The following is a 13,834-nucleotide window of genomic DNA, read 5'->3' as shown; positions in this document are numbered from 1 at the left end:
GTTGCGAAGCTGAACTACTTGCTTTTTTCATGGAATGAAAACTACTTGCTTTTTTCATTTTCAATTGAAAGAACATCTGACAGATGTATGTTGAAATATGTTGAAAAAACATATTTAGACTTGGGTATCTGGCAGACATTTTCTCAAAAGTCAAAGAACAGAACTTGTCATTACAAGAAAAAACTTCTAACAGTATTTGTTGTTGATAAAAATTATTATTTCCAGTAGCAATTAGAATTTTGGAAAATTTGAATTTACCACCAAGAACTTGAAATTTCCCATTGCTTAATGAGTTTTCAGATGAGACTGGTGGTTATGTTAATAAATGCGATTCTTAAAACATCGTACAATGAAGTAAATGGAAGATGGGGATAACTCCGTGAATTAATGTTTTCTAAATGACTAATGCATGATGACACATGCATGCATAAAAGACTCATTCAAGTTTAAGACAGACCAAAATGTAACAGAATACAAAAAGTACATTGATATGGTCTTAAATTTCACATTACAACTAAACTTTAAGAAGCTACCATCAGACAAGGTTTGGTGTAGTATCAAAGAAACATATCCACAATTATTTGAAACACTCCCTCCCTTTCTAGCTACTGTAAAGCTGGATTTTCTTCAAATACTTCAACATAAACAATATCACAATGGACTGAATGCAGGACCAGGTATGAGACTCAAACTGTCTTCAATGAAGCCAGACTTTAAATGCTTATAAACACTAGATATGGTAACTATTGGTAGATATAACCCATATAAATGCATGCTCTTTAGAGTCCTCAATAATTTTTGAGAGTATAATGGAATCCTGAACCTAAAAAGTTTGAGAACTGCTGAACTAGATGAAATCTAACTTCCCATCTCTTTTGAGATTCTAAGATTATGTGTGTGTATGTGAGAGAGAGAATGAGAATAGAAAATCAAATTCAGAAACGTTTTGCTTTTTGTTGTTAGGTTTTTATTCCCTTCACCTTTGTTTCTTTGAGAATAATATGGCAGAGCAATAGGAGAGAGTTTTGATAATAAAGTGTTAAATGGTAACTCAGTCTAATAAAAATATTAATTGTTTTTAAAATATCACTAGTTGACAATGTTAGAATACATATTAAATAATAAAATGCTTAACAAAAATCTTACAAATACATAATGTTTTAGAAGCTTATTTTACATAAATTGAGTTTATATTTATGGAATATCCCATAAATGTGAACTGATGACATTTACATTTTTCTCCAATTTTAAGAACTACCAACACAAGATTCTTTTGGTATTTTATAATCTTTTTAAAAAAACAGAGCATTGTTTATAAAGGATTTTAACAAAAAGCATTCAAAATAATTTAAAAGTATTTTATCAAAACTAAAATAATCATAAGTTGCTCTTTCTAATTAATATAAGTTGGATGCTGGAATTTCTATGTTTTTAATTTCTATGTTTTCTAATGTTTTTAGGATTTTGATTCCAATCAATTTAAAGACAGGAACATTATCTCTACCCTATTAAAAGTGTTACTAGATTTATGAATTTCACTATTACTATTAGACTTTTAGAAACATAAAAATGCTTGGCCTATATTTTTCGCTTGCATAACATACTAAACACCTGTCAAACAACTTTGCTTTTATCCCTGCTCAACTCATCACGCCAACCATCTGCATAAATAAAGATGTAAGCATCTGCTCTACTGCAAATGGTCTCAAGGGCAGATGTTTCCATCCTCGTGTTCATGTCACTGGGGCTGGATACATTATTTGAACAGATGTACACAATCTGAAAGTCTTGTGTCCCACAGTGAAATGTCTCCAACTGCTTTCTGTCAAAGTACATAAATGCTATTTGCACCTGCATTTATGTTAATGATATAAAGACAGCAGGGGTTCTGACAATGTGAGATGTGAGGCTATGAAATATATTTACACGGTTAATTGGAATTTCTGAGAGACTCTGCTGCCAAACGGCCACACTGACATTGATATATACCCAAATAAATTATGTGATTACCAGACTGATTTTTAAGCAGTAGAAATATGGCCATTTCAAGCAACAAAAATACTCATAATCTGAATTTACTAATAAGAATACTTTGAACTCTAATATTTTATCCCAAAATAAGAAAACAACTTCCATATAAGGTTTACTTAATAAGTCTTAGGTGACCCAGGTCATTTCCATTTCATCCTACAAGGGTGTGTTTTACATATGTCCTTCTGTCAACAGCATAACATACTAATAACATACAATGGTATTTTGCAGAAGTTATTACATTGGAAAGTTCCAATTTCCAACATTAAGAAGTTAACCAAAACCAGCTTGAAAATGTCAATCTGTACTTAGTCTGCAGCATAAAACGGTACCAAAAGTCTAAGAATTGCATTTATACCACTTGTTAAGATCAAAATGTTTCCATATGAATTTCACATATTTGGAAACATAACATTTTGGTAATACATAGGAAGTGATTTTCCCCCCCAATAATGAGGTCACAAAGCAATGTTAACCACTAAAGGCAAAGCATCATATTACAGTGGTTCTCCTTGCTACTGTGTATAGTAGTTTTCTTTGTAGCTTTATTGAGCTAGGAACTTATGGTTACTTTCAAATAATGTATTTATTACTTTATTAACTTGAAATTAGTTATATCAACTATTCACAATGTCATTATATTTGAGTTAAATGCCATCCTGAATAACTTCTATTCTGCAAATTATACTGAGACTTCTACTGTGTTTGCAAAGAGTTTTACATTCATATACAGTAGATTCTCATTGTTTGCAGGTTCTATATTTGCAAATTTGCCTACTTGCTTAAACTTAAATTTGTAGCCTCAAAGTCAATACTCAGTGCTTTTATGGCCATTCATTGACATGTGCAGAGAGACATGTGGAGAGAATTTGACCCACCTGACATGCACATTCCCAACTGAGGTTGAACAAGGTGATGCTCTGTTCTCTTGTTTCAGCTCTCATAATTTAAATATGTGCCCTTTTCATAGTCTATTTTGTGCCTTGTTTTTTGCATTTTTGAGCTTTTTCTAGGTGATTTCACTGTTTAGCATAGCCCTCAAGCATAGTGCTGAAGTGTTCGCCAGTGTTCTAAGTACAAAAAGACTGTGATGTGCTTTATGGAGAAAATATTTGTGTTAGGTAAGTTTTGTTCAGGCATAAATTATAGTGCTATGTCTTTGAGTTCAATGTTAAAGAGTTAGTAATATATATTTGATAAGGTATCTTTAAACAGAAATAATCATTGACAAAAATGTAGCGACCAGAGGCCCACAGGAACCTAACCTTGCATGTCTCCTAGGAGCTATGGTTCAGTATTTACTAATTCAGTGCTCCCAGTGACTTTATAGAACACAATTGCTGCAAATAACAAAGATTCATGGTACCTTATCTCATTTGACTGTTACAGGGCAAGAATTATTATCCCTATTGCACAGTTGAAGGGACTGGGGTTTACGGATTTAGCCAAGATCACAGAGCCTAAAAAGGACATAAAAATGAGTCAGCTGTCCAGCTTAGTGTTCTTTCATCAGATGGAGAGGAGAGGGGGATGGTGGGGGAGGGGGAAAAGAAAAAATAGGAAGGGAGCTTAATAGCTTTCATACCATGTTTGAAAGAGTGAAACTGTGGTTAGATAACAAGATAATAAACCACTTTTAGGTTAAATCCCCATAAAAGGAAACTCCTGCTTGGATAGGCAGCCCAGTGTTATTAATTAAAACAGCTGCAAGAGAACAGAGCTTAGTTTGGTTTTACTTTGCCCCCCTTTGCTCCTTGTTCATCACTTATTAAAAGGCAATAAATATTTGTTAAAAAAGCATTTGCTTTCATTGACCTTAGAATTTCATCCAGGTTGGTGTTACATGAAAAAACAAAAAAAAAGATTAAAATGTTTTCACAGCATCAGATGTGTTTATAAAAAATGTTTGAGAGTTCAAAACATTTTTGACATAGTTTAATATATATTTGAGAGCCTACTATATGCCAGGGTGCTTTAATCCCTGCTAAAGGTAGAACATTCATCAAGAACTTTATGAAACACCTAACTGACAGTAAGAATCCAAAATAAGTAAGATCTTTCTTCTAAACTTTTAAAAAGATAAGCATATTAACTAGCTACTCCCAAGTGTTCCTTACTTGAGCTCTGAAGTACTATATTCACTAATACCAAAATGCTTGTGTCTGTAAGAAGTATGTACTTATATGTCTGTAAGACATAAGAATATATTTTTAGACAGTACCATACTATTTATTTTTAAAGTATTTTTTAAAATCAGAAAATACATGTTTTTTTTAAAGATCCAAATATGAATTCACATAATTCACATGATAGTAATTGCTGTGGTTCTGCAGTCAAATAATGCACAGATTGGAAAATTACTAGGTAGCCGTACAGCTCACATGTAGCTACTGCAATGGTTCTGGAGGGGCCATTTGTGTGTCTTTGCCTCAAAGCATTTACTCCTTCCTCACCGCCACTTCTCATTACTTTCATTATTACATATAAATAGCACTCACAATTTGAAAACCACGTTTAAACAATGCAAATGTATGACAAAGTTGAGAAAAGTGGTAGAAGACTTGTATAAGATCTTTCTTTCTACCTGCAGCAGACTTGCCTGTGAAATGGCAAGACTGAACTGTAGAGCTGGCAAATGACTAAGAATTATGAGTGACTCTAGTAAAACAGACCCTCACTTGACTAAAGACTACTTCCTGACTAATGAACAGTGTGACTTGTTTTAATGAACTGTATAGGAACTTAAAATTCATCCTGCCCTACCCAAGATATAAACTTTACTAATCGAATGGCATAACCACAGTGACAATTTTCTTCTTAGTACACAGAAAACATGAATTGTCTCTATCAGAGAACCATTTGGCAATGGTGCTCACCTGTGGCAATTTTCTTATCTGGCAAGCACATAAATTCACTGAATTTTTAATCACTGTTGTGGTTTTGTCTTTTCTTCAACAGATCTAAAGTGGAAGTTACAACTATAGTTGGCCTTATGTTGTCTTCATGCTTTTTTTTTTTTCTTTGAAAAATACAACTTAGTTAATCATAAAAATATACAAGAAAAAAAGAAAGTTATGGGAACATGGTAAATCCTATCTCCAAATCTGGAATGAATGAGATAGAAAATTATACCAAAATAAGTCTCATGAATTTATGGAGATTCTATAACTGATATTCTCACACAGAAAGGAATAATGATGAAACTAAATTATAACAACCTAAAATACAACATAAATTATCATTTTAGAGTGATATTACAATGTTAAATATCTCTACCTGAAATTAGAAAACATTTAAATAGAAGAAACTAGAATTTCTCATTAGTTTTTTGTTTGTAATGCTACCAGTTCTTCCTAGTTTAAACCCACATCCCTTGGTCCCTAATTCCACCTCGTTCACTTCTACACATATGTTCAAATCCTAAGCAAATGTCATTTTTTCCATTGTGTTTCCTGACCAGTCTCAAAATCTGTCTTACTCAACTGTTCTTTCATTCTGGTTTTCAAAGTATATCAAACTCACTTCTAGTATAGCATTTGTCATGCTTTATTCCAGTTAATTACTCACATATATGGTGTCCCAATAGGATTTTGTGTTTCCTACAAGCTTAGGCTCTGTCTGATTTATCTTTGGGCTCCTCATAGCATCTGACATAGTTCCTGATATGAATCACCTTGGTGATCACTGAATCTGCTTCTACTGTATGAAATTCTGTTAGGGGCAGTATGCTGGGGCAGCAGATTTTCCTTAAGCCCCATAACTCTGTTGGTGATGTCTTAACCTGAATTTCATACGTAAATGTATATAATATGTTTGTGTGTTTATAAATCAGAAATTCAAAAGTACCATAATTTATAGTCATCAATGATTTGTTAAATAAATCAATCAGCATTTAATTAATAAATGACATGTGTCCAGCAAACTTATGTCACAGAAATGATACTTGATGACAAATATAAACAAAATCAATTAATGAATGATATTTTTGTTTGCTAAAAAATATTAGTAGTAATCCAGGACCCATAGAAAGCATTTGAATAAATTAATGAGAAAATTGATGTATAACCAGGCAATTTTTAGGCCTCATGCACACTTGTGAATATTATTTTTCCTTAATGATATAATTTCTCATACTATAAATTATAATTTCTGCCTACTTTGGTTTAAAATGGCTTTAAACATTCAGATATGTAATTAAGCAAAATATATTTGATCAGATAAGACAAAGAAGGATGATAAAAAATTATTACGGCCGGGCGCTGTGGCTCACGCCTGTAATCCTAGCTCTTGGGAGGCCGAGGCGGGCGGATTGCTCAAGGTCAGGAGTTCAAAACCAGCCTGAGCAAGAGCGAGACCCCGTCTCTACTATAAATAGAAAGAAATTAATTGGCCAACTGATATATATATAAAAAAAATTAGCCGGGCATGGTGGCGCATGCCTGTAGTCCCAGCTACCCGGGAGGCTGAGGCAGAAGGATCACTCGAGCCCAGGAGTTTGAGGTTGCTGTGAGCTAGGCTGACGCCACGGCACTCACTCTAGCCTGGGCAACAAAGCGAGACTCTGTCTCAAAAAAAAAAAAAAAAAAAAAAAAAAATTATTAGAATATTCTTTATAAATTTACAGTGTGATACTAGGGACAAATACTGAGCTTTGAATTTGATGGATCTGGATTCAAATCTTCTGTCAGTCACTGGTTGGTGACCTTCGCAAAAGTAGCTAATCTTCCTGAATCTTTAAAATAAAGATTGAATCCAATTTATTGTGAGGATCAAATAAAATAAATGATGTAAAGTTGTAGTAGAGTGGCTATCACACTGGAGGCACTTGACTAATTGAGTTTTTAGCTATTATATCTCTTTCTCTGTCAAATTCCAGGTTTGGGGCTTAAGCATTTGGCCCTAGAAAAGACTGATGAGAAAGTTTGCTAGAGTTCTAGTAGGCTCAACATGTTCTTCTTTTCTGGCCAAGTCAATGGAGGTACTAAGCTTATACAATAGCTGAGAGAGGTAGACATAAAAACAAAACAGAACAAAACCTGATGAGAAGCTTTATTTTCCTCTCTGAGCCAGAGCCAAGCATCATTGCTTATTCACAGACTCATAACCTCTTAGAACTTGAAAGGAATATCTAGTTGATTCTGCATTTTTCAATAGGGAAACTGAAGCTTAGTGGCAAAATAACTTGTCTGAAGTTCCACAGCTAGTTGGAGGCAGGTCTGGAAAAGGAGTCTAGCTTTCCTGACACTCGGGCTATTATTCTTTCTTCCAAGCAATTGTGCCTCTCCTTTCTTGGTCGGATAAAAGAAGGTGACACCAGATAGGACACCGAATTTCCAAACACTTGATCAGCTACCTACTACTGTACTAACCTTCCAAAGCACATATACCAGAGAGCATTCACAGGAGAGCCAGACTCTATATTTCGGGGTTTGCCCACCTCCCTCCATTCCCATCTCCTTTCTTGCCCTAGTGTTCCAGACTGCATTCTGTGTGCGTCTCAAGTACTCTTACTCTCCTCTTGCCCTATGCCTGGGTGAGAACAAACCAAGGGGTCTGTTCCCTGCTTACTTCCCATGGGACCTCTGGGATCATGCTTGGCCTTCTAAGGCTATTAGGCATCCCGAGCAAGAGGTGGCCTCATGCCTATCTCACTGGCCAGCTTCCAAAGATGGAGAGAACCAAGAAATTAATAACAACCATTAAGAGCAATAGTTACTATCATCTTATAAGTACCTACTATGCAATTGACAGTATGATCAATGATTTACATATATTGTCTCCTTTAGACTCCACATATCCTATAGGGTAAGACTTACTATCGTCATTCTGTAGATTTACAGATGAGGAAGCTGAGTCAAGTGATGTACCTAAGGTTATACAATTAAGTGGCAGAATTCAGTTTCAAACCTACCTTTCTCATTGGTAGAGATATCAGAGTGTTTGCTGTATTTAAGGGATCTTTATATAAAGTCAGTTCCCTTCTTTCACTAACACCTACATCCTCCACTAAGGCAGCCCAATTTTGCACCATTAAAGATATAATTTTTCTCACACATGTCAAAACTTCTCTTCCATGTAGAAGAGACTAGGTAGGGGCAGGGAAAAATTTGTATTTCTCCTAAGGGTTAGAGTGTATCCTTTATAGTGAGGACAATTTAATTATTCTTTATTAATAAAGAACTCTACCTCTACCTGTAAACTGCTTTTCTGGAAGCTCCAGAAGTTCTTGCTAAAGAACTCATGATTTTATTTTGTATAAATTGTAGAGAGGAGAAATGATTTTTCTGTTTCTTTTTAACTGGTTATGGGAAAAAACAGGTCAAAGAAATGTATAAGCAAATATTGTATGTATCCTCTCTTTCTACACAGATGTGTACATATGCATGTATATATATAAATGTATATATTCTTGTACTTATTAAAGTATCTGTGTCATTTTGCTTCAATAGAGGCAATACTTTGTAATTCCACTGACATATATTAGTACTAGCTAATTGACAGGTAATAATAGTCTGGCCTCTGTGAGTTTTAGGTGGGATGTGATGGCCCTGCCCTCAAGGAGCTATTAGCCTAGTAAAGGAGATGTCCTTATAACTTAGGAATCCATGTACAATCAAGTAATTTACCAAAGGAAATGAAATTTCATATATAACTTTTTTTTAATTCTAGGAAATAAGTCACCTTCTGATTAGAGGACAGTGACATGGAATGTATCAATTAAAATTATATCTATCATACACATTACCATTTTCCTCAGATAGCTTATCTTACCTTGATCTTTTGGTGGTACTGATAAAGAATTCTGCATTATGATGTATTTTACTTGAATAGTAACTTTCCTAAAAATAAACAAGCAAAAATAACAATTAGAAAATAATTGAGATGTCTTGCTGATGCACACCAAAAAATATAAATAAGTTATTTTTAAAAGTCTTTCTCTTTATACCTACATGAGTAGTAAGAAATGAACTGAGCTACTAAGAACTGATATTCTATTTTTTTACAGGTAGGATTTTACTGAATGTACTAGAGTGAGCTTGGAGAGAGAGATGCAATGTCGCGTTGAATCAGAGGCCTCACCTACATCTTGCTCTTATGGAGTCATGTGCAAGTGGGCAAAGTTAATATTCTAAGAAAACACCCTACCTGATAATTGTTTCATATATTCTGTTGAAGAAAATAAATAACTAAAATGCTTAATAATATAAAAGTAATGTAATTGCAACATATTCATTTGATGAAATATAATTCAGTCATTAAAATGCAACTGTGAAGATTATGTAGCAACATAAAAAATGCTGATGACACAATGAACATAGGAAATGGCATACACTAGTATTACAGCTATATAAAAAATAAAGGCATAGAAAAACACATGGCAGAAAATATGTCAATATGTCAATATGTATATTTGCATTGTGTCCGGTGATAGAATTATAAGTGTTTTTCCACAATTCTAGCTATTTTCCAAATTGTCTATAATGTAGGGCTCCATATTAATAAAATATTTGAATATAAAAATAAGACAATTAAAATCCTGAAAACTACAGGTTAATATTTTGATAAGATTTCAAGTATAGAAGTATTTCTAAGCATGATACCAAACACAGAAATCATTAATGTAAAGATTGATATTTTTACTTTTAAAATTTTAAATATGCTTTAAACAATAAAAAATTGAGCAAAATTAAAAGGCATGACTTCTGCTTCTAGCCAAGATAGAGTAACAGTGAGACCAGATTCACCCTTCTGCCTGAACAACCAAAACATAGACAAAACATATGAAACAATGTTTTCAAAACATTGGACATCAGGTCATGAAAAACTGATCCCTGAGAGACAAAAACAATGAGCCCAAGGGGAGGAAACATCCTGGTAGAGATTCCCAGAGTACTGGAAAAAAGAAAGCTGCATAGAAAGAATCTCTGTCTAGAATTTACCTTTGCAAAGATCAGGCGCATGCAAGTGAGGGAACTCCTTAAGGCCAAGGGAAAGAAAGGTTCAAGGTGATCAACACTCACAGAGGGACAGGAATATTGCCTATTCCCACTAGCTAGACTGAAAAAATATTCCTAATTCACTGGCCATTGGGTAGGGTACACAGAACATTGGGTAGAGTACACAGAAGGGCCTTGCCTTATCAGCGGGCAATAATTAGCCCTAGACTGCATTTCTCTAGTTTCACATAACAAATCTTAAAGTAAGACATAAAAGGATAAAGCTGTTTCCAAGTATTTGAACTATGTATCAGAACACAGCTCACAAGTATTTATAGAAATACAAAAATATGTATCACCCAACAAAGTAAAATTCTTAATAATTGACATCTAATAAAAAATTATCAAGCATGCAAAGCTGCATAAAAATATGGTCCATAATGCAGAAAATAATCAAAACTGGCCCAGGACTGACACAGATGTTAGAATTAGCAGACAAGGACATTAAGTGTATATGTATATTTCATATGTTCAAAAAGTACAGGCAGAATAGATATAAGAAAGACCCATATAAAGTAGAAATTTTAGAAATAGAGATGAAAACTACAATATATAAGATGAAAAAACACTGGATGGGATTAATGGCATATTAGACATATCAGAAGAAAATGTAGCAAACCCGAATTGAAGGCATAGCAAAAGAGATTATCCAGAATGAAACTCAGGGAGAAGAGAGCTAAACAAAAACAAAAACAGAACATCAGTGAACAGGACAACCAAGAAGCTTGATATACCAGTAATTGGAAAGGAGAGAGATGGAAGGACAGAAAAATTATTTTAATAAATAATGGCAGAAAATTTTCCAAATTTGATAAAGCTATAAACATGCAGATCCTAACATCTCAAAAAACTGATGCACAAGAAACATGAAAGCCATACCAAGGTACGTCATTATCAAATTGCTTGAAACTAGTGATAAAAAGAAAATTTTAAAGGGTGTCAGAAAAGAAGACTGCCTATAGGGGAACAATGATATAAATGACAGCAGATTTCTTCCTGGAAACAATGCAAGTGAGAAGAGAGTAATCAACATCTTTAAAGTACTGAAAAACAACAACCACCACCCTGCAATCTAGAATTTTATGTTCCTCAGAGAAAACTCTAGGCCCAGCTGGCTTCCCTGGTGACTTCTACTGAATATTTAAGGAAGATATATCACCAATTTCAGAAAATTGAAAAGGAAGGAATCCTTACTATCTAAGAAGTCAGCATTATCTAGATATCAAAACCAGAGAAAGGTATTATATGAAAAGAAACCTATAGCTCAATGTGTTTCATAAGCATAGGTACAAAAGTTATAAACAAAATTCTAGAAAATCAAATTCAATAATAGTATAATACATACACACTAGGTTTAACACTCAAAATCAATATAATTCACCATTATACTATAAAACTAATTAAAAAAGAAAACTGCATGCCTATTTTTTAAATTTTTTATTAATTTATTTTTTTGAGACAGAGTCTTGCTTTGTTGCCCAGGCTAGAGTGAGTGCCATGGCGTCAGCCTAGCTCACAGCAACCTCAAACTCCTGGGCTCAAGCAATCCTGCTGCCTCAGCCTCCCGAGTAGCTAGGACTACAGGCATATGCCACCATGTCCGGCTAATTATTTTCTATATATATTAGTTGGCCAATTAATTTCTTTGTATCTATAGTAGAGACGGGGTCTCGCTCTTGCTCAGGCTGGTTTCGAACTCCTGACCTCGAGCAATCTGCCCGCCTCGGCCTCCCAGAGTGCTAGGATTACAGGCGTGAGCCACTGCACCTGGCCTGCCTGCCTATTTTAACAGCTACAGAAAATATATTTTAAAAATTCCAACATCCATTCCTGATAAAAACTTTTAGAAAACTAAAACTAGAAGGGAACTACTTCACTCTGGTAAAGGACATCTTTGAGAAACCTGAAGCTAATGTCATGCTAAAGCTGAATGCTTTCTCTCTAAGTTCACGAACATGAGAATAATATCCCCTCCCACTACTTCTATTCAAAATTGTATTGGAATTTCTAGTCAGCGAAATAAAGCAAATACATAAAATGTATCCAGATTAGGAAGCAAGACATAAAATTGTCTTTATTTGCAGATGACATGATTGTCTATGTGGAAAATTCAACAGAATCTACAGAAAAGCTCCTTGAACTAATAACTGAGTTTAGCAAGTTATAAGTTAACAATTATAGAATACAAGATCAATATACAACAGAATACAACAGATATACAAAAATAAGTTATATTTCTATATACTTACAACAATCAGAATCTGAGATAATAAGTCAGAAAATCAAAATTTAAAATACCGTTTGTAACAACAACAAAAAAATGAAATAATTAAGGATAAACCTGGAAAAAATGTGAAAGACCTACACACGAAAACAAAAGTCACTCATGAAAGAAATTTAAAAATATTTAAATAGAGAAATATACCATGTTCAAAGGTCATAAGACTCAATATCGTTAAGATGGCAATTCTCTCCCAACTAGATCTATAGATTAGAATACCAAAAAATACTAATCAAAATCTCTGTAGACTTTTTATAGAAAATAGCCAACTTATTCTAAAATTCACATGAAAATGGAAAGAACTTAGAATAACCAAAATTGTTTTTAAAAAGAAGAAAGAAGTTGAAGGACTAATACTACTTTAGTTTCAAGAAAGATAGACAAATAGATCAATGCAATGGAATAGAAAATCCAGAAATAAATCCATATATGGCTGACTGATTTTTCATGAAAGGCCAAAGGGAAATCAGTGGAATACTGATAGTTACTTCAACAAATAGTGACAGGACCATTGGATATCCACATGCAAGGACAACAATAAAAAAGAAAGAGATCAAACTTTCACTGTTTGCTGATGATATGATATTATATTTAGAAAACCCCAAAGATTCAACCAGGAAACTCCTGGAACTGATAAATGAATTTAGTAAAGTCTCAGGATACAAAATCAATACACAGAAATCAGAGGCATTCGTATATGCCAACAAAAATCAAATTGAGAACCAAATTAAAGACTCAATACCCTTCACAATAGCAACAAAGAAATTAAAGTACCTAGGAATATACTTAACCAAGGAGGTAAAAGACCTCTACAGGAAGAACTATGAAACACTGAGGAAGGAAATAGCAGAGGATGTAAACAGATGGAAATCCATTCCATGCTCCTGGATCGGCAGACTCAACATCATTAAAATGTCTATACTACCCAAACTGATCTACATATTCAATGCAATACCTATTAAAATCCCATCAGCATTCTTCACAGATATAGAAAAAATAATTTTACGCTTTGTATGGAATCAAAAAAGACCCCGAATATCAAGAGCAATTCTAGGCAACAAAAACAAAATGGGAGGTATTAATATGCCAGATATCAAACTATACTACAAAGCTGTAGTAATTAAAACAATCTTGTATTGGCACAAAAATAGGAATATTGACCAGTGGAACAGATCTGAGAATCCTGATATAAAACCATCCTCATATAGCCATCTAATCTTTGACAAAGCAGACAAAAACATATGCTAGAGAACAGAATCCCTTTTCAATAAATGGTGCTGGGAAAACTGGATAGCCACTTGTAGAAGGCTAAAGCAGGACCCACACCTTTCACCTCTCACAAAAATCAACTCACGCTGGATAACAGACTTAAACCTAAGTTATGAAGCTATTAGAATTCTAGAGGAAAATGTTAGAAACACTCTCCTAGACGTTGGCCTAGGCAAAGAGTTTATGAAGAAGTCCCCAAAGGCAATCAAAGCAGCAATAAAAATAAATAAATGAGACATGATCAAACTAAAAAGCT

At 33.9% G+C, this 13,834-nt stretch overlaps 1 protein-coding gene across 4 annotated transcripts in view; it reads right to left on the bottom strand.

The window, feature by feature from the left end:
• The window catches only part of ZNF438 (zinc finger protein 438), a 182,733-nt gene that overhangs the window by 21,253 nt on the left and 147,646 nt on the right, over window positions 1-13,834 (bottom strand). For all 4 annotated transcript variants that reach the window (XM_075997563.1, XM_075997565.1, XM_012789024.3 and 1 more), the window contains one exon: window positions 8,803-8,870. In XM_075997563.1, the coding sequence (XP_075853678.1) occupies window positions 8,803-8,839 (37 nt within the window). In that variant the 5' untranslated portion in view covers window positions 8,840-8,870. The remainder of the gene's footprint in view (window positions 1-8,802; window positions 8,871-13,834) is intronic.

The sequence above is a fragment of the Microcebus murinus genome, chromosome 25, assembly GCF_040939455.1.
Source record: "Microcebus murinus isolate Inina chromosome 25, M.murinus_Inina_mat1.0, whole genome shotgun sequence".
In the NCBI taxonomy this organism is placed as follows: domain Eukaryota; kingdom Metazoa; phylum Chordata; class Mammalia; order Primates; family Cheirogaleidae; genus Microcebus; species Microcebus murinus.
The sequence above is the reverse complement of the archived record's forward strand: the minus strand, read 5'-3'. Positions and strand labels throughout refer to the sequence as shown.